General features: G+C 51.1%; 1 protein-coding gene across 2 annotated transcripts in view; it reads left to right on the forward strand.

Moving 5' to 3' along the window:
* Positions 1-18,036, forward strand: part of PPARGC1B (PPARG coactivator 1 beta) — a 96,060-nt gene extending 78,024 nt beyond the window's left edge. Inside the window, exons 4-12 of one of the 2 annotated variants that reach the window (XM_033095938.1) lie at positions 1,656-1,772; positions 3,285-4,407; positions 5,539-5,575; positions 6,184-6,248; positions 7,402-8,188; positions 11,090-11,165; positions 13,255-13,376; positions 15,174-15,328; positions 16,211-18,036. In XM_033095938.1, coding sequence (XP_032951829.1) covers positions 1,656-1,772; positions 3,285-4,407; positions 5,539-5,575; positions 6,184-6,248; positions 7,402-8,188; positions 11,090-11,165; positions 13,255-13,376; positions 15,174-15,328; positions 16,211-16,311 — 2,583 coding nt within the window. In that variant the 3' untranslated portion in view covers positions 16,312-18,036. Of the gene's footprint in view, positions 1-1,655; positions 1,773-3,284; positions 4,408-5,538; positions 5,576-6,183; positions 6,249-7,401; positions 8,189-11,089; positions 11,166-13,254; positions 13,377-15,173; positions 15,329-16,210 lie in introns of those variants that run through there. The other variant, XR_004421928.1, reaches the window with a different exon arrangement.
* The last annotated feature ends 1,656 nt before the right edge of the window (positions 18,037-19,692 follow it).

Here is a 19,692-nt window from a genome sequence, read left to right on the forward strand (position 1 = left end):
GGATCCCAGAGTCCACCAATGGACTGGCAGGGCCCTAAAGACCACTACTACATACTTGTGTGTTTTTCTGAGGTTAGCAGCTTCTAGTGTATTCTTAGAGGGACTCCTGAGTCAAAAAAGGTGATTCCTGGGCTTTTGGCACTCCTTGCTGGGATGACTAGGGGCATGTCTCCCAAGGAAGCGCTCGGTGCTGTAGCAAAAACCCATCATACTTTCCAACTTATTCTCAACCTCGTCCGTGATAGAATTGCTGCTGGGATTTCAGGTGTACTCAGCTCCTGGTGCCCTCGGATACGCTGTGCACCTGGCCTCTGGGTGCAGAAATGTAAGAATCTCAGCAATTTTTATAGAGAAATTAGAAGAGCCAAACTTAAGTGCCGTGTGCTTCCACTTGTGTAGAAACAGCTGGGTGGCTGGAGGTGCTATGTACATACGAGATGTGATCTAAAAATACGGTGAATGTTTTAAAAAAATTTATTACAGTAAAAGACACATTGCCATTAATCCCCCTCAAAATACTCCCCTTCGCTTCAAACACACTTTTCCCATCATTCTTGCCACTTTCTGAAGCAGTTCTGGAAGTCCTCTTTCGTGAGTGTCTTTAGTTGCGCTGTCGTGGCTGCCTCGATGTCCTGAACTGATTCAAAACATTTTCCTTTCATGGTCATTTTGACTTTGGGGAAGAACCAGAAGTTGCACGGTGCCAGATCCGGTGAATAAGGTGGATGAGGACACACCGTAATGTTTTTATTTGACAGAAATTGCCGTACCAGAAGCGATGTGACTTGGAGAGTTGTCATGATGGAGGATGAAGTAAAGACACTCACGAAAGAGGACTTCCAGAACTGCTTCAGAAAGTGGCAAGAACGATGGGATAAGTGTGTTTGAAGCGAGGGGCAGTATTTTGAGAGGGATTCATGGCAAAGTGTCTTTTACTGTAATACATTTTTAAAATTTAAACAGTCACTGTATTTTTTGATCACACCTCGTATATATTCTTGTGTGATCGAATACCACCTCATGATAGAATCACAAGAAAGGGGTAAATAATAGTTGCCTTTAGGAGGGAGAAAGGGGACCTTAGGCATGAGGGAGACTTGCTTCTAATTGTCCACTCACTAGTATTTGTGTTATTTTTTTTTCACCATTTGCAAGGATTACTTTTTTAAGACATTAGTTTTTAATAAAGCAATATGAATAAGCAAAAAAAAAGGGAAATCAGCTGGAACCCCACACCTTAGAATCATTGTGGTAGCTAACCTTATGTGTGTATGTTACAAGCAGATGCAGACAGAGTAGTTCTAGTAAAGTATATACATCATATTTAACAGTACAATGGACAGACATTACCCAAGATCCGTTTGGGTTTCTCAAAGTCACAAATATTCTTCTTAGGTAATTAACTCTGAAAAGGATTTTACATTTTATTGGGATACTTGTGTGTGTTTGGAGTTGGTAGACAATCTGCTCTCTGTACTTAATATATAGGGAATGTATTCAAGTCATTAAATGCCCGTCCTGTGTTCGTCCTGTGGTCCCGTGATGGCCTGAGTCAGGGCATGATTAGTCCCGACGGGCTAGTTCAGGCTCGAGCTTGTCCATGTCCCCTGGCTATGGCTCAGCCCTATTTCGTCTCCCCTCTGCTTCTCCTACAGCTGCAGAAGCTCCTGCTCGCCACATCCTACCCAGCGTCAAACTCCGACCTCCAGAAGGAAGGTACCGCCTGGCGCCAGGCAGGCCTCAGGTCCAAAAGTCAGCGACCTTGTGTCAAGGTATTTCTTTCTACACATGCTGCCAAACCCACCGAGGCCCCCAGGTGGCCTCTGGGGGGTACAACTTTCATCTCCTGTTAGGGGTATCAAATTCAATCAACTTCTAGTTCCCCTTCTTGCCCCTCATTTGGCCTTGTAGCTGGTATAGTGGGCACTTCTTGAGACCCAGGCCAGTTTGGGGTTTTGGAAAGCGTCTTGGACGTTCTCATACATGTGTGTGTTCCAGGCACTGTGTTAGACGCTGAGTAAGAGCAGGGACAAGGAAGATGTGGCCTGCTCTCAGGGGGGTTATTCAAATGGGATGATAGTCTGAAACTTGAGATCTCATGGTTGTGGAGACCACCGTAAAGAGTGGGGATTCCTTTTGGGGAGAGCTATTCAGGAGTGAAAAGTTCTGTCGTGAACACCCAGGAGCAAAGCCTTTCCTCCTTGGGCTCCATCGTCTGAGACTTCCAAGGAAAGGTTTCAGATGTGATTTCCCAGTGTCCCTGTTACTCAAAGCCTGCACTCAGCTCTTGCCTCTTGTCCTGGGACCTTCTTGAAGGGACTGTTACCTGCGACCTCGCACCTTTAAGGCAGAGTCAGACGGTGGCTCTGTGCAGGATCCTTTCCTCTGCCTGGGCTCCCCTGGGGAGTGAGGCTCTGTCCCCGTGTCCCCTCGCTATTTATCCTGGCTGACCTCCCAAAACAAAGGTCTGCCCCTTGTGTTCTGTTCTGTAATATCAATGGGGCAGCAGCTAAGCTCCTTGGTGAGCCAGCTCTTCGCCGTCTTGGAAGCTGGGAAGCGCCCCAGGGATATGAGACATACCTGGCTGACAGCTTATGGAGACCCCAGCAAAGAGGCAGGTACACTGGGAGGGAAGGCTCTGTGTGGTCAAGTGGGAGCAGATACGACTGTAAAGAGCACTGGCTGGGGCCAGATTGCATAGGACCCTGAATACCTGGCCAAGGGGCCCCCCTTTATCTAATGGGCACTGAGAAACTACTGAATTTTTCTTTTTTCTTTTTTTAACAGCTTTATGGATAGTGCCACTTACGTATCATAAAAGGCACCATTTTAAAAGTACAATTCAATGAGTTTTAGTAAATTTACAGTCGTGCAGCCATGACCACAATCCAGTTTTAGAACATTTCCATCATCCCAGGAAGATCCCCAATGTCTCCATTTACAGTTAATCCTTGTTCCCACTCCTGCCCCAGGCAACCACTAATGTACTTCCTGCCGCTCTTACTGAAGGCTGTGTGTAGCATAGGGGAGAGGAATGAATGGTCAGAGCTGGGCTTTGCCGTGAATCTAGAAGGGGTGCAATCCATGTTAGGCTGGTCATTCCTTCATTCCTCATCGCCTGAGTGCTGCCAGGTGCCAGGCTCTGTGCTGGAAGCTAGGGATAAAATGGATGAAACCTGGTAATTTTGATGATCCAGGTGAGACATGCCGGGCCTGGCCAGTGGCTGCAGGAGGGAGGAGCAATATGGTCCTCCCTCCTCACTCTGGTCTCTTTCCCCCTCTAGATGGACAGCATCCAAGACAAGAAGGCTCCCACAGTGCAGTCTCAAAGCCGGAGTTGTACAGAACTGCATAAGCACCTCACCTCGGTGCCGTCCTGCCTGCAGGCTAAAGCCCACTCCCCGGAAAGGGGCCTGCAGCCACCAGCCCCCCTGAGTCCCCAGCTCCCTGCCAAGGAGGACGAGAAGCCGGGCGAGGACTGCCCGAGCTCCCAGCCAGCTGCAGCCTCTGCCCGGGACTCCCAAGCGCCGGGCAGGGCAGGCCCCAGCGCCCAAGTTTCACCAGAGGACATGCAGGCAGTGGTGCACCTCATTCGCTACATGCACACCTACTGCCTCCCCCAGAGGAAGCTGCCCCCACAGGCCACAGAGCCAGCCCCTCAGCCCTGCAGCAATCCCTCCAAGCAGGTCAGACCCTGGGCCCGGTTCCAGCACCCTTCCAAAGCCTCCTGGGCTGAGTTCTCCATCCTGAGGGAACTTCTGGCTCAAGATGTCCTCTGTGATGTCAGCAAACCCTACCGCCTGGCCACGCCGGTCTATGCCTCCCTCACGCCCCGGCCCAAAGACAGCCAGGCCTCCCCTGGCCACCCATCCCCGGTGGAAGAGGTTAGGATAGCAGCTTCTCCCAAGAGCACCGGGCCCAGACCCAGCCTGCGCCCACTGCGGCTGGAGGTGAAAGGGCATGTCCGCAGGTCAGCAAAGCTGCAGCAAGAGGAGGAAGATGAAGAGGAAGAGGAGGAGGAGGAGGAAGAAAAAGAAGAGGAGGAGGAAGAATGGGGCCGGAAAAGGCCAGGCCGAGGCTTGCCATGGACCAAGCTGGGGAGGAAGCTGGAGAGCTCGGTGTGCCCCGTGCGGCGTTCCAGGAGACTGAACCCCGAGCTGGGTCCCTGGCTGACATTCACCGATGAATCACTGGTCTCCACGGAGCCCCAAGGATCTCTGGCCTCGCTGGGTCTGGCTCCCGAGGCCTATGACACAGAGGGGGAGCTGGGCAGCCCCACGGATGAGGACAGTGGCCAAGACCAGCGGCAACTCCGGGGACCCCAGATCCCGGCTCTGGAGAGTCCCTGTGAGAGTGGGTGTGGGGACACAGATGAAGATCCTAGCTGCCCGCGGCTCCCTTCCAGAGGTAGTTGGAGTCGGTGGTCTGCAAGAGAGGGTGCAGGGATGGGATGTGGCACACCCCATTGTGCTGGGAGCCAGGAGCCCTGCATTGGGCAAGTCCCTTCCCCTGTCTGGCTCTCAACTTCCCTTTCTGTACAATGGGCTAGTTAGGTAGGTCTTCAGGAATCACCCATGTATCTCTTGAGTTTTTCATCATGCATGGGCCAGGTACCACTTAATGAACAAGGACCATGAGATGCCTGACTTGATGGGGTTTTTCACTGGGGGAGACAGGCACGCAAGAAGTAAGCAGAAAAGGAAGATAATTACATATTGTGATAAGTGCGCTAAAGAAAATTTCCTGACAGATGATGTGACGGAAGGTATGTCTGTAAATTCAGCTCCACAATAAAGGTGGATTTGAATTGGTAACAACAGTGGTGATAATAACTGGTAACAGTTATCTATTGTGTATTTACTGTACCAGGCACTTGACTAACACACGTTATCTCCACTGACTCCTCACAGGAAGCCTGTGTGCTACGTTCTGTTATAATCTCCATTTTTAAGACACAGAAATGGAGGCACACAGATATTTAGTGATCCCTTCAGCTACCGTGTTTCCCCGAAAACAAGACCTAGACAGATAAGCAGCTCTAATGCGTCTTTTGGAGCAAAAATTAATATAAGACCTGGTCTTATTTTACTATAATATAAGATCGGGTCTTATATTAATTTTTGCTCCAAAAGACGCATTAGAGCTGATTGCCTGGCTAGGTCTTATTTTCGCGGAAACAGGGTAGTTAGTCCTGCATCCCTCTGTGGAAGAGCCTACAGCATATGGCCTTGGAAGCCAGCTCTTCTCCACTGTGCTACATACACTGTGTGGCCAGAAGGGGTCGTCCTTGTATGGTCTGCTCTTCCTGCAAACTCCAGTAGGCCCGCCACCCGTTAATGTTGCTGAGACCCTGGGCATGAAGGTGGCTTTGAGTTGTTCTGCCCTTCCTTAAAAATGGCAGAGGCTTTTGGGTCACATGCTGGATATTGAGCTGTGCTTGGTACCAATGGAAGTTTGGGGTCCCCTCCAGAGGGAAACATTTGCTAGTGATACCATGTTGAGGAATTTTAATTTTTTTCTTTTCTGTCTTCTTTTCAGACTCTCCCAGGTGCCTCATGCTGACCTTGTCGCAAAGGTAGATTTTTGGAAATGTCTGGTTTATTATTTTATGATACCTTGTCCTGTTGGGAGTGTATGTCACAGGGCTGGGTGTTTCATCAGCTCCTGAGCCTGGCTCTGTCCCCACACCCATGCCCTCATTGCCTGTGGGGCCCTCAGGAGCTGAGCTCCCTTAGAAGGGAGTTTGTTTTTAGAAGTTTATCTCTCCAGGCCCAGGGAAGGATGGGGAATCAGGCCTCAGGCTATATCATAAGCTGTCCTCTCCAGGACCAGGGAAGGAATTCTTTTCTCCTTGGGGAGAAGTTGATGACACTGTGTGGCTTTGAGCAAGTCTGTTCTTCCCTCCGGGCCGCAGGTGCTAGATCTGTAAAATCAGGCGGCTGTCTGCTTGTCCTCTCCACTCTCCGTAGATCTCTCTTGCAACTCCTAAAGAAGCTATGCAGCTTTAAATTTCTCTAACAGCCAGGATGGGGGAGTCCCCAGCAAGTTCTCCCTAGGCCTCACTTCCATGGGCAGCAGAACTAGGGTCTGTCACGGTGTCCACTTGCCCTCTTTACGTGCTCGGGGAGGTGGGGCCTCCTGCTGACGGGCCTCTTTCCTTTCTGTCCTCCCCGCCCCCACCAGTGACCCTCCTTTTGGCAAGAAGAGCTTTGAGGAGACCTTGACGGTGGAGCTCTGTGGCACAGCAGGTGAGCCAGGGGCTAAGCTGAGGGGTGCCCCTGGAGGAACGGGCACAACCCCCAGCAGTGAGTCCCCCACACTGAGCAGCCCTTCGGGCAGTGAAGGGTACCATTGTGTCCCCCCTGCCACTGCGTCACAGGCTGCACTGGGTCTTGAGCTACACAGTGAGGGTATTACAAGGAGGAGAGTCAGGGCCTGGCTCCGCTCTTCAGCTGCCAACAACTGGCAAGTGAGCTAATGTCAGGGTCAGAAAAAAAAGAGCCACGTGTCTTCCCCTGAAGGAGCCCACAGTCTTATGTGGGAGACAGACTCACACCCTAACAAGTACTATTCCGTTTACACTAGTTCCAAAGTGTGTGCAAGAGCTCTGGGAGCATAGAGGCAGGGGGCAGAAGTGGGGCCTGGGCAGGTTTGCAGGGCACCCAGGGCAAGGGGCATTTGAACTCGGCTTGCAGGATGAGTAGGAATTGGAGAAACAAAGAAAGGGAAGGGTATCCCTGGAGGCAGAATTGACGTGAACAAAGGCAGAGGAGTGGAAGTACAGGTGCACCCGAAGAGACTGGTCACCTGGCATTGTGACCTGGCAGAACTGGGGGATCAGGAAAGAGCAGTCACAAAAGGCTGAGAGGGATGCCAGGCCGAGGGGTTTCGTTTTGGGCCTGTAGGCTTCAGGAGCCCCAGAGAGGAAGCAATCCGTGGCATTTTAGCAATGCCTGTGGTGCATGGGTAGGATGGAGGCCAAGGTCAGATGCAGGAGCACTGAGGACATTGGTGATCTAATCCAGGTGGGAGGTTCTCTGCGGTGCCTGTTGCGTCTCTGCCCTGGGAGACATCAGAGACAGGTGGGAGGGCTTGCTGAATGCCTGCATGGTGGAGCAGGGAGAGATGTATCTTGGATAACCTGGAGGCGTCAGCTACCATTGCCAGGCTACTGAGAGGAAGGCAGATGGATTTCATCACATGCCAGCTCCGCAGAATTGATGATGGACTGTGTGGGGAGCCCAGGCCGTGTCCAGGCTCAGCCAGCCGTACAGTGATCGATTAGTGATGCCTGCCATCCATCGGGTTGGGGGCATGGGGGCACTTTTCCATCCCAAACCAGGGTCTCTTGGAGAAGTGATCGGGTCTCCACCTTACATGTTTTTCCTCTTCCGTGGGTAGGACTCACCCCACCCACCACACCTCCCTACAAGCCCACAGAAGAGGACCCCTTCAAGCCAGACATTAAGCACAGCCCAGGCAAAGGCATAGCTTCCAGCCTCCCCACCCCAGAGGGCCTCCAGCTCAGGGCTGCCACAGGGGCGGCCCACAAGCTGCCAAAGAAGCACCCCGAGCGGAGTGAGCTCTTGTCTCACCTGCGGCATGCCACAGCCCAGGCAGCTTCCCAGGCTGGTCAGAAGCGTCCTTTCTCCTGTTCCTTTGGAGACCACGACTACTGCCAGGTGCTCAAGCCAGAGGGCGCCCTGCAGCGGAAGGTGCTGAGGTCCTGGGAGCCGTCTGGGGTCCACCTTGAGGACTGGCCCCAGCGAGGTGCCCCACTGGCTGAGGCACAGGCCTCTGGCAGGGAGGAAAACAGAAGCTGGGATGCAGTCGCACTCCCCAAGGACAGCCTGCTGCTAAGAGACCATGAGATCCGTGCCAGCCTCACCAAGCACTTTGGGCTCCTGGAGACTGCCCTAGAGGATGAAGACCTGGCCTCCTGCAAGAGCCCCGAATATGACACTGTCTTTGAAGACAGCAGCAGCAGCAGTGGCGAGAGCTTCCTCCTGGAAGAGGAAGAGGAGGATGACGATGAAGAGGACTCAGGGGTCAGCCCCCCTCGCTCTGACCACTGCCCCTACCAGAGCCCACCAAGCAAGGCCAGTCGGCAGCTCTGTTCCCGCAGCCGCTCCAGTTCTGGCTCCTCATCCTGCTGCTCCCGGTCACCAGCCACTCGAAGGACCTTCAGGTATGGGTGGGTGGCCTCACGAGAGAACTGAGACTACAGTTCCGGGGGTGCCAGGGGAGGGAGGAGCCTTGAAACTGGGGCTGTGTTTCCCTGTGTGGTCCATGTCCTGGTTAGAGGGCCTGAAGGTGGTCGTCTCCTTGGGGGTCTTGTGGGCAAGTCCTGGAAGGTGAGCATAGCTTGCTGAGTGACACTCAGCCGTGGCCCAAATCTCCTGGTCTTGGGAAAGGAAGGACACCTACTTTCTGGCCATTCGTGGCCTACGTCTAAATGAACTTACCCCTTATTCATCTGTTTTCTGCTTTATATTTATAAAATAATTAGGTCTTTGTGGAAGCATACAGTACCCATACAGTGTAATGCCTATGTGACACTTACATGTAAAAGGAAGGTTAGCATAATTCTAATGTGTGTTCTGAAGAAGACCTGGATTTAAAGCAGTGCTAAGGTTTATTTCCATTTCTCGGCGCTGCTGAGTTGCGCCGTGACTTTCCGCAGTCAGCCTCGGGCGTCCCCCCCCACCCCCAGCTCTGTCCACAGGGATGCGCCATAAGCCTGTTAACTCATCCCATCTTTGCTCACTGAACCTGACTGTAGAGAAAGCCGGTCCAAAAGTCAGCGGGGAGCTGGGCAGAAAGAATGGAGGTTTGGCATATTTTGGTGGAGACAGGTTGCTTCTTTCCCTGATCCCAGCAGGATCTGACTCTTCCTGGGGGAGGCCTGAGGTCTGTCCGTAGGTGCAGATTCCAAACCCTCTGCCTGAGATGCACCCAAGTGACCACTAGATGGTGCACTTGAGTCCAGAGCAGTGCAGCTGAGTCACCTGGAGGGCTTGTTACCACCCAGATGGCTGGGCTGCCCCCCTTGAGTGTCTGATTCTGTAGGTCTGGGGTTGGGGGTGGAGAATTTGCATTTCTAACAAGTTCCCAGGTGATGATGACCAGTCACCAGAGTGCCATACTCTGAGAATCAGAATTCAGTAATAGATAGCTTTTCTTAGAAAAAGTCAGCTTTTTGTTTACATATCTACACCAGCGGCCCTTAACTGTTTTAAAATCTGATTAAAGCAAAGACTCCTCTCCTCATTAAAATGTGCATAGACATCTGACTGGACATTCAATTTTAAAGGACTCCCCAGACACTAATGTTAAGAAGCCTTGAATTATCTGTTATTCAAAATGAGTTCCCCAGCGATTTCTCTAAAAGCCCTTCTATATAAAAAGCCAGGATGACAAGTTAGAGCCCCCTTTCCGGCTCCATTCTCCTTTCCCCAGGGGTCACTGTGGGCTAAATGACTAGGAATCTACATTAGGCAGTTTCTCTGCAGCATCAGCTCAGAAGCTACTGAGGTTTTCTTCCTGTTTAAACACATCCCCCAAGGCCAGAGCTGGAGCTGCCCGGCCTTCTTCACCCCCTGACCGGTTCACGGCTATTGGGGTAGGGCCTGTGTTCATGGGCTTGCTAGCGAACATTTGGGAGCCTCTCTAGAAACCCCCACGGCTTCTCCTTCCCCTCTTCTCACTTTTGGACCAAGTTGGCTTTTTCTGCTCACTGGAGAAAGTTAGTTGGTTAACTCAGTTCCTGCTTAGATGCCTGGCAGAGCTTCGTGCCAGAGAAGTCTGGAAAACTAGTCCTCAGTCATCTCCAGACCCACGTTTCTTTACCTGTGCTTCTGCCACCAAACATTGGTCAACAGGAAGCATTTTGAGCTGGTTTAACAACACAAACCCCAAACCTCGCAGTATCTTCCAGTCACTCTCCACTCTTCGGGTGGGGAAACTGTCAGTTCCATTGCCAATGGATGATGAGATTATTATTGTATAGCACCTTAAAGTTTGCAGGTCACATCTCCTTCTATTATCCTATTTGAGCTTCCCAGATGCACTTCTTATCCCTGTTTTATATATGAGGAAGCTGAGGCTCAAAAAGTTCAAGAGAAATGGATAGCAAGCAATTATCAAGCAGTTCCTGGGCTAGTATTTACATGCATTTTCCAATTTGATCCTCATAAAAGGCTGAGAGGTGAATACAATTGATTCTCCCTATTTTACAGATGAACTGAAGCTGAGAGGGCTTATGTAACTGGCCCAAGGTCACCCAGCAGGAAGGCGGTAGGGCCAGGATTCAAGTGCAAGCTGTCTGACGGAATATCCTGCTCTTATCCTCTGCGCTGTGATCCCAAGGATGCAGATAGCAGGTGGCAGAGCTAGGTCTCAGCCATGCCTCACACACCGTGCTCATTGCACTCCAGCAACCTGGCTGTCTGGAGAGGAGGGCAGTGTGCAGACAGGCAGGAAGGCACAGGCGTATGGCACCCAGGTGCCTTCTCGGGCTGTGCATTCAGACCGAGTAGCTTGATAGCTGGACCGGACATGGGGCTGTGGGGCTGGGGTTGCTTCTGCGCCAGGCACCAACCACTGGAGAGCAGTGGGTTCGATTCAGCAGAACTTCTTCTTCCTCTGGCTTCCCCACTTTCTAGCTCTTGGCAAATCCCATACTGACCCTGCGCCTCAGGGTTTTCATCTGGAAAATGGAAACATAAATCTTCAAAAATTTCTTTTTGTCAGATCCAATACGACAATGAAGTGAAAGGGCCTTTCTATTATACCTCTATGGGCATAGAAAAGCCAGGGTCAGAAGGGTTATGAACAGCAACGCGGTGGTTCCCAGCGATCTAGTCCCAGAAGGTAGCAAAAGACGTGTCAGAGCTCAGACCCCTCAATCAGCGCTGGGCTGTGACTGCTGAGCAGGAGCTGGGCCTCTGCAGGACGCATCCTAACAGTTCTGCCCTTGTGAACAAGTTCTAGAGACAAGCCTCCCTTGCTTCCTGGAGCAGCTCCGTCCCCCCGCCCCATGTGGTCTCTCCTGAGAGTGAGTGCCTCTGCTTTGCTTGTTCACTGACAGATGTGAGAGCAGAGGGCCATGTTCAGACGGAACGCCAAGCGTCCGGCACGCAAGGAAGCGGCGGGAAAAGGCCATTGTAAGTGAACTGGGGCCCCGGAGCCCGGAGTGAATGGGAATGGCAGGGACGTCAGGAAGGGCCAGGCCTTCGTAGAACTGAAGCTCTTTGAGGCTGGCTGTGGCCTGCAGAAGATACTTATATTTCTCTCATTTCAAACAGCACAGGGGCCACCAAAGGGCATCAAAGGTGGCACTGTGCGAAGTGTAGCCAAGGGACTGGCTGTGAGGCGTGCAGTTGGTGTTGATTTAGGGCCCAGTGTCAGGGGCTCCATAGGGCCAAGCGGGCGGGCTGCGGTAGGCGGAGCAGAGGCTGGCCGACCGGGCCACACACCATCCCCACCACCACCTTCTGTGTGACCTGGGCAGGTGCCCCAGCTTTCCTGAGCCTCAGTTTATTCATCTGTACACAAGGGAGTTACACCTTGTGCTTCCTACGCGTCCCCCAGCTTAATCAGGTATAAGGGGCCAAGAGGCCCTCCCTTGCTGCCCACTCACCTCCCTACTCCTCTCCCAGGGTTAGTCCATAGGACCAGGCCATGTCTGGTAAATCTAGGACAAAGCACGCCACCGGGAAAAATTCATTGGTAAGCTGTGGGGGTTGGAGGTGGAGCAGCCCCTCCTTGTCACTAGAAAGGAGGGAGGGAAAGTAAGACAGGGAGGCACAGAAAGACAGGCTCTCCTTTGCTTTAATCCCGTGCGGGTGTATCTGGGCAGAGGTGGAGGCACACATGAGGTGGGCCTACCCCAGAGGTGCATAGCTGTCTGCAAGCAGGTGCCTAAAGCCACAGGCTGTGGATGGAGCATCTTGGAATCCATGTGTGACTATTCAGCAATTGTGAGATGCCTCGCACTGTCCTAGGCCCTGGATGGCCACAATGAGCAAGACAGACAAGGTCCCCATTCCTGTGGTCAGGGCAGAAGGGAGAGAAAACAGACCCATCGACAGGAATAAACACTGTAATCACAGACTGGGAGATGTGCTATGAAATTAATCACGTCACAACTAAAACATCTGAAATAAACAGGTGTGTTTTGACTCTTGGGGAGGATGTATTTATATGGTAGTCTGGGTTGTGGGGGGGCATCTGTAAGGAGCTGGGACCTCAGGGTTTAAAAGAGCCAACCAAGTACAGATTTAGGAGAAAGTGGGGCAGAGGTAGGAAAGAGTGTTATCATGAATTCAAGGAGCTGCAGGGAGGCTGGGGGAGGGGATTTCTACTTTGAGCTTAACTGAGGCAGGTCCTGGCGTGGGCTGCAGTCCCCAGGACTGTTGACAGCAGAGCCCTGCTGTGGCCCCTGGGCCTGTGCTTTCTTTCCTCCCTGCCACCTGTGGTTCAAGAATGGAATGGCTCCAGAATCACTGCCTTAACCTGTTCCCAGAAAAAACCTTTCCAAAGCTGTTGGTTTTGCCCACAAGAGCACAGGTGAAGTTTCTCCAGATCAAAGTGACTCTAGCAATGTCAGGAGCTTTAACTGGATGAAGCCACAGATTCGAGAGGAGAGGAAGGGAGGTTTCACCTGGGCTTCCCACTCCCCCTCTGCTGGCTCTTCTGGGGGCCCGCAGTCGTGGTACCTGAGTGGCCTTGGTCACCTTGTCTACACACTGCGCTGGCAAAGCCGGGTAATGTTGGTTCCAGTAGCCCCGTGTCCCCTGTCCCATTGCTTTCCTCCCAGCCCATTCTGACTCCCTCTATGACCTGGTTCCTTATGCTTTCCTTCTACCACACCTCGGCAACTTGCCTTTCCATCCCTACACCTCCCCACTACCAAAAAGGTCTTAGACTTAAAACCAACATGGAAGCTACTGAGTATGCAGTTATATGAACAGTGCTGAGTCCCTCTCGTTCTTCGTCCATTCTGCTCTTTTCCTTCAAGGAAGCAGTTGCTTCTTTAGGGGTCACTTCCCCATTCAACACTCAGCAGCTGCCCTCCTCCAGCAGGACAAGTCCCCTGAGATAGTGCCCATCCTGTCTTCTCTCTGACTCTAGTTCCAGCTGGTGTCACTGACTCAGTCAGGTGTCATGGACTGGGGCAAGGACTCCATGGGAACCTGTGCACAAAGGGGCCCCTGGAAGCCAGACAATAACTGTGTCCCCCTTCTTGAGCAGGGCGAAGGCCGCATGGTGTACATTCGAAATCTCTCCAGCAACATGAGCTCCCGCGAGCTGAAGAGGCGCTTTGAAGTGTTCGGTGAGATCGTAGAGTGCCAGGTGCTGACGAGAAGCAAGAGGTGAGTGGAGTCAAGCTATGGCAGAAGTGGGGAGGGCAGCGGTCCCGATCCAGGGCTGGCCACACAGAAAATGCCCAGGAAGACTTGTGGGGCAAATTGAATGAAATCCACAGCCTGGACCTGGAGCACCATTATTCCCAATAGCCGAGAGGCAGAACAATCCACCTGTCTATAGACAGATGAGTGGATAACAAAAATACTGTCTGCATGTGATGAAATATTCAACCTTAAGAAGGAAGGAAATCCTGCAACATAACTACAAACATGGGTGACTCTTGAGGACATTATGCTAAGGGAAATAAGACAGTCACAAAAGACAAATACTATATAATTTCACTTACATGAAGTACCTCGAATAGTCAAATTCATAGAAACAGGAAGTTAGAACGGTGCCTACCAGGGACTGGGGAGAGGGGGTAGAAGGGAGTTGCTTAATGGATATAGTTTAAGTTTTACAAGATGAAAAAGTTCTGGAGGTCTGTGGCACAACAAGGTGAATGCACTTAAAACTATCAAACTATACACTTAAAGACAGTAAAGATGATACATGCTGTGGTTTGTGTTTTACCACAGTTAAAGAGTCATTACACAAATGGAACCGTTTTCATTTCTGTCCGGTCTTCAGGATATCAAATACAGATAACATGGAAAAAGAAAGCCAGCAAATTAATCTCTAAAGAGAAAGGTCAATTTGTTAAGATTTTAAAAGTACACACAAGTCTCACAAATACTATTAACACGAGCCTTAGAGAGTTAAAGAGACAGAAGGGGGTCCAACTTTGGCCTGGCTCAGAGAAGTGTCAGGAAAGGAGACTCAGTTGAGTATTTACTAAGCACCCACTATTGGGAAGCCTGTCCTGAGCAGTAGGAGAACTCCACAGTCTGCCCTTGAGTCTGCATAACAGATGCATATAAGTATCAGTCAGTTTCTCTTGTTCATGGAACTGAAGGGTCCTGGGCGGGGGTAGAACTGACTTTAGCCCTCCTGGCCTTGACATCCTTCTCAGGCAGGCTTCCCTCAGGCAGAGTGGCTGCCTCCAGCTCGAAGCGTATCTCTTCCCAGGAGGAGCAGGAGTCTGCCTTATGGTTCCAACACAGACTTGGGGTGGGTTCTTTGCGATTCCACTTTGGGTGACAGGCTCATCCTTGAACAAGTCACTGTCGCCAGGAAGGGCCACAGTCATGTGACTTCCCCTGGTGCCCTGAGCCCACCCTGAGCTCACAGTGCTTTCAGGGGAAGGGGAGTGGATGCTGAGCAGGAGGCAAACGTAACATATCTATCATGAAGGATGAGATGAGTACAGAATACCAGCAGTATTAGGGAAGGTGAGGCCGAGTCAGCAGCCAAGGAGCATGACAGAGGCTGGCTTTGAAGGCTGAGGGTGTGGTAAGATGGGGGTGTAGGCACATCCAAGAGAATGAGAGTCACGAGGGAAATGGGCATCGGCTTTCATGGGGGGAAGCCCGAGTCTGGATACGCTGCTCTGCCACTTGCCTTTGGGCCAAGTTTGAACTCCACAGAGCCTGTTTGCTCATCGCTGAGGTGGAGGTGATGGCAGCACCCACTCACAGAGAGGTCTGAAGAGTGTGTGGGGCTCTGTGTGGTGGTGGCCAGCACCTCTTATCGCTACACTGCAGAGGTCAGCCTAGCGATTGCCATCATCTGTACTTGGAGGGGTGTCATGTGACATGATCACGGAATCATTGTGGCTTTCTGCTGCTCACCTAGTACTGGGTGGTCTGACCACGTCCACCAAGCTGGCCCAGTAACCTGGTCCTCTTGTCCTGTCTTCCTAGAGGTGAGAAGTATGGCTTCATTACTTACCGGTGTTCTGAGCATGCTGCCCTCTCCCTGAGGAATGGCGCAACCCTGCGGAAACGCAACGAGCCGTCCTTCCAGCTGAGCTATGGAGGCCTCCGGCACTTCTGTTGGCCCAGATACACTGACTACGGTAAGTACCCAAGGCCCTGCCACATTCCAGTAAGACCCAAAGCATGAGGGGCAGAGACCTCCTGTAATGAAACCCAGACCTAAAGCCCCATCTGGACACAGCCCCTTCACCCAAGTCCCAATGTGCTGATTGGTGTAACTTTGCAGCCACTTTGCCTGGAGGCTGCCATCTTGCTTTTCTTCTGGTCTCTGGTCCGTCTTGTCCTCTTCCGGGATTGGTACCAAAAAGAGAGATTCAGGCTCCCCATGGTCTCTTGGAAGGTCCAACCTTGTGGCCACAGCCAGCAGGCAGAACCGTGACTACTGTTTCTCTGACCTCACAGGGCCAGCGGCTGCTCTGCCTCCTTGAGGGGCATTGTATGGTGGCCCCAACAGGCAGCAGTCCTTTAAGGGGCCATTGTGAAACAGTATTGTCACCAGGCCCTCGCTATTTGAGAACAAATTCGTTGAGGGAGGACAAAGAAATACAATTTAGAGAGAATTATTTGTAGGGAAGCGTCCTACGCAGCGTCCGTAGTGCAGGGCTGAGTGTCACGAGACCTAGCAGGATTCTAGGTCAGGTAGTGCCCCACCTGGGACCCACTTCCATATCTATATAGGGAGGTCATTATAAGATATTGGAGTTGGAAAGGAGCTCTGGGATGTTTTAGTTCAGGGTCCCCCATCCTACAACTAGGGCAGCTGAGGCCCTGAGACATTGGTGACATGGCAGAGGGGTCACAGCAGAATGGCAGAGCCAATGTTCACTGTCCAGTGCTCTCTGAGGCTTTGGGCCACATCCACTGCATGGGGTTGACCCTGGTGGCAGCTTTTCTGATTGTCTAGCCTTTCTAAGTTGCTGACTGCCTCCCCCCTTCACTGACTCCTCCACCCCGCCGCCCAGATTCCAATTCAGAAGAGGCCCTTCCTGCGTCAGTGAAAAACAAATATGAAGCCATGGATTTTGACAGCTTACTGAAGGAGGCCCAGAAGAGCCTGCATTGATAACAGCCTTAACCTTCGAGGAATACCTCAATACCTCAGACAAGGCCCTTTCAATATGTTTACGTTTTCAAAGAAAATAAGTATTGAGAAGGAGAGAGAGCGCGAGCGCGTGAGAGAACACACGTGAGCGAGAGAGACTTGAAACTGCTGTCCTTTAAAAAAAAAAAAAAATCAATGTTTACATTGAACAAAGCTGCTTCTGTCTGTGAGTTTCCATGGTGTCGACGTTCCACTGCCACATTAGTGTCCTCGCTTCCGACGGGTTGTCCTGGGTACATCTTCAAGTGCTGGTTCAGTCACCCATGTCCCCTTCCTTCCGACCGACTTCCTCTCGTAGACGTGCAGCCGTGTCACCATAACATTTCTTGTCTGTAGTGTGTGATGATGAAATTGTTACTTGTGAATAGAATCAGGATTATAAACTCATTTTAATTGAAGAAAAAAAAAGTATATCCTTAAGATAATGTATTTATGGCTCAGACGTGCTGTGCCTGGGGTTATTGTGTTGCTTCCTTGATTTTTTACCTATGCACTGTCATACAGAGGTTGTTCGCCACTGAGCTGCTCTGCTCCCATTTGCCAGAATGCCCCAGAGGTGCTGGGTGGCTGGTAGGCTGAGGCCCAGGGAAGTGCAGCCTGTAGCCCCAACGAGGAGCGTGGAAAGATGTTTCTGGGTCTTTTCTGCCAAGGCCTGTCCTATCTCTCATTGCGCGAGTTTAGGTCAGTTACAGTCGGAGCTCTCATCTGGTGCCCAGCTCACACTTAGAGTTTCTGCCTGGCCATGTGTCCTTCCAAGAGGCCAAGATCTTTGCAGACCTTATGAGGAAGGCGGGGCGAGCTGCATTTTCCTGTTTCTTCAGGTGAGGCAGGCAGTGCCCCAAGAGGCAAAATGACTTGCCCGGGGTCCCACAGCCAGGGAGAGGGGCAGAGCAGTGACCCAGACGAGGCCTCCTGATTGCTGGTCCCATGTGCTTGCAGTAGCTGGGGTAAAGATGTGTAGTCTGGGGGCCTTCTCCCTAGAGGTGAGCGCAGCATTGTGGGGCAGCAGGCTAGAAGCTTTCAGGCTCACTGTGGAGTCAAGGCAACAGCTGCTGACTGCCAGCCTTAGGTGAGTTCAAGCTCTGGTGTGTGTTTTGATCCAGGGGTCCTGTGGTTTGCCTGCACTTGTGGACATGCCATTAGAGCTTCAAGTGACACACCTGGAGTGGCCAGTCACCAACCCATATTACTCCCTTCGGCTGTCTTTCCCTTTCCTCATCTGTAAAGCTTTTTGGTGGCTTGGGAAGGGGGAGCAGGAAGAGAGGGTGAGGTTGGGGACAGATAGACAATCTCCAAGCTCCTTTTCAACTTTGAAAACATTCTAATTGGGTGTTACTTTAAAATTTGTGTTCTTGAGTGATGACAAAGCCTTGTCCAGCTTGGATGTTCTGCAGGTGCCTTGGGGGCCATTCATGAGGGAAATAGGGCCAGGCAGGGTGTGACGCGAGCACGTTGCCTCTGCTTCAGACAGAGCAGCTCCAACTTGATCTCTTTCAGACATCAGGGTTCCTTGGGAAAATTGCATATTTAAGAAGAAAAGATAAAAAATCCTGCTGCTTTAAAAAAGTGTGAAATTGACTCATGAGACTAAACAAGCTAATGTATCTATTGCTAATGCCGGGCCTAGTCCTTGAGAATTACTAGCTAATTTTTTTTTTTTTTTTTTAAGATTTTTCAAATACCTCAGTAGGTAAACTGAGCTGATGAGCTTGTCCTGGTGGTACACACAAGGCTGGAGGAGACATGCTTTAGAAGGAATAGGAATTTGCGCTCCTGTGTGTCAGTCACTTATCTCTTGGGTTCCAACTTCCTTAGCTGTGAAATGGACTGAGGGGGAGAATTAGGCAAGTTCATCTCCAAGGTTCCTGCCAGCTCTAACAAACACGTTTTAGCTTCTGCTAAGGCAGTGTCTAGCGCAAGAAGGCAATACCATCCGCATGTTGTGTCAGTACAGCCACATCCTGGGCAGTGGCAGACATAATTAATTGACCACAGCACTCATTTCTTGAGCCTGGTCATGCTATGGGAGTCCCCATTACAGAGCTCTGGGCAGACATTACGAATAAGTCAGACTTTAACCTATTTGATATCCTGGTCTATCTTCGAAAGGTTTCATCACCCACAACAACAATATGGTGGCTGCATTTCATGCTGGCCTATTCCTGTCTGTCGTGTCCTGCTCTATAAGAGAAAGTTCCCCTAAAGCCACTCCTTGGCACAGAACTCCCAATATTACTGTGACCCACAGTCCCATTCGGGGAGTGGAAGGGGATGACATAGCAGACATGAACATGTTTGAGAAGGCAGGGTTTATAAGAATGGACCAAAAAAAGGGGACTTTGCACAGCATAGACCTGACCATTTTAAATTCCTTTTATAGCTGTTCACTGCTTAGCACACAGTAGGCACACAGTACATGGTTATGGAACGGAATGGAGTTTAAATCTGTCTGCTTCCCCCTCTGAGTCTTCATTTGCACCAGGAGTAACTGACATAGATTTCACCCTGCGGAAGCTGGTAGGAAAGGACTCTAGATTCAGAATTGGATTAGATCATTTCTAAGCCCCTCCTATTGGCTTCTTCCTCGACTGTACGAGGCCAGAGGCTCTATCATGGATGGGTGATACTTAAGGGTCAAGAAATGCAGACTTTTAGTGAAGGACAAGCCTCTCCCGAGTCAGCTGAAGCTTTCGTTTCACTTCAGATAAATGCAGGGCTCTTGAATGATTTAAACGTGGCCCTTGAGCAGAGCAGAGACCTGAGCATGGCGGTGGGACGTGGCATGCCCGAGGTCTGAGCTGGGGCCGCTGAGGCGAGAGCATACCTGTCCAGGACATCAAGCAGCTTCCGCTCACCGTCCCGCACATACAAAGCTACAGGGTCTAAAGTTAGCTGACCCTGTGGACCACCTCTATCCAGAAGACTCATTCGGTGCTGTGTATTACTTACCAAGGAGACTCCGAGGTCTCTCCAGGAAAACTAGTCAACCTTGGTCTCTTTCCCACCAACTTAAGCAGTAACCCAGAGGGAGCAGCTGCTATTGGCAACCATCTCGTTGTAGCTTTGTCCTAGTATTTGCTCTCGATGACGTTTACATGTGATTGCCATAAAGCTTACTGTAGACTGTGTTGGTAGCCGCCCACGCAGGGCAGGTTGTACTGTCCGTCTCTGTGCCGTGCTGGTGTTTTCCAAAAATATCCGATTCAACCGCTAAGTGGAATTCTTCCATCTCCTTCCTCAGTCAGTACAAGGCTGAATCAGAATCCTCACTCTCGGGGGCTCTGGTTACTGAAGGAAAATGCATCAAAGAGGTAAAGAATATGAATGGATGGAGTGTAGTTA

Source organism: Rhinolophus ferrumequinum, chromosome 24 (assembly GCF_004115265.2).
Source record: "Rhinolophus ferrumequinum isolate MPI-CBG mRhiFer1 chromosome 24, mRhiFer1_v1.p, whole genome shotgun sequence".
NCBI lineage: Eukaryota > Metazoa > Chordata > Mammalia > Chiroptera > Rhinolophidae > Rhinolophus > Rhinolophus ferrumequinum.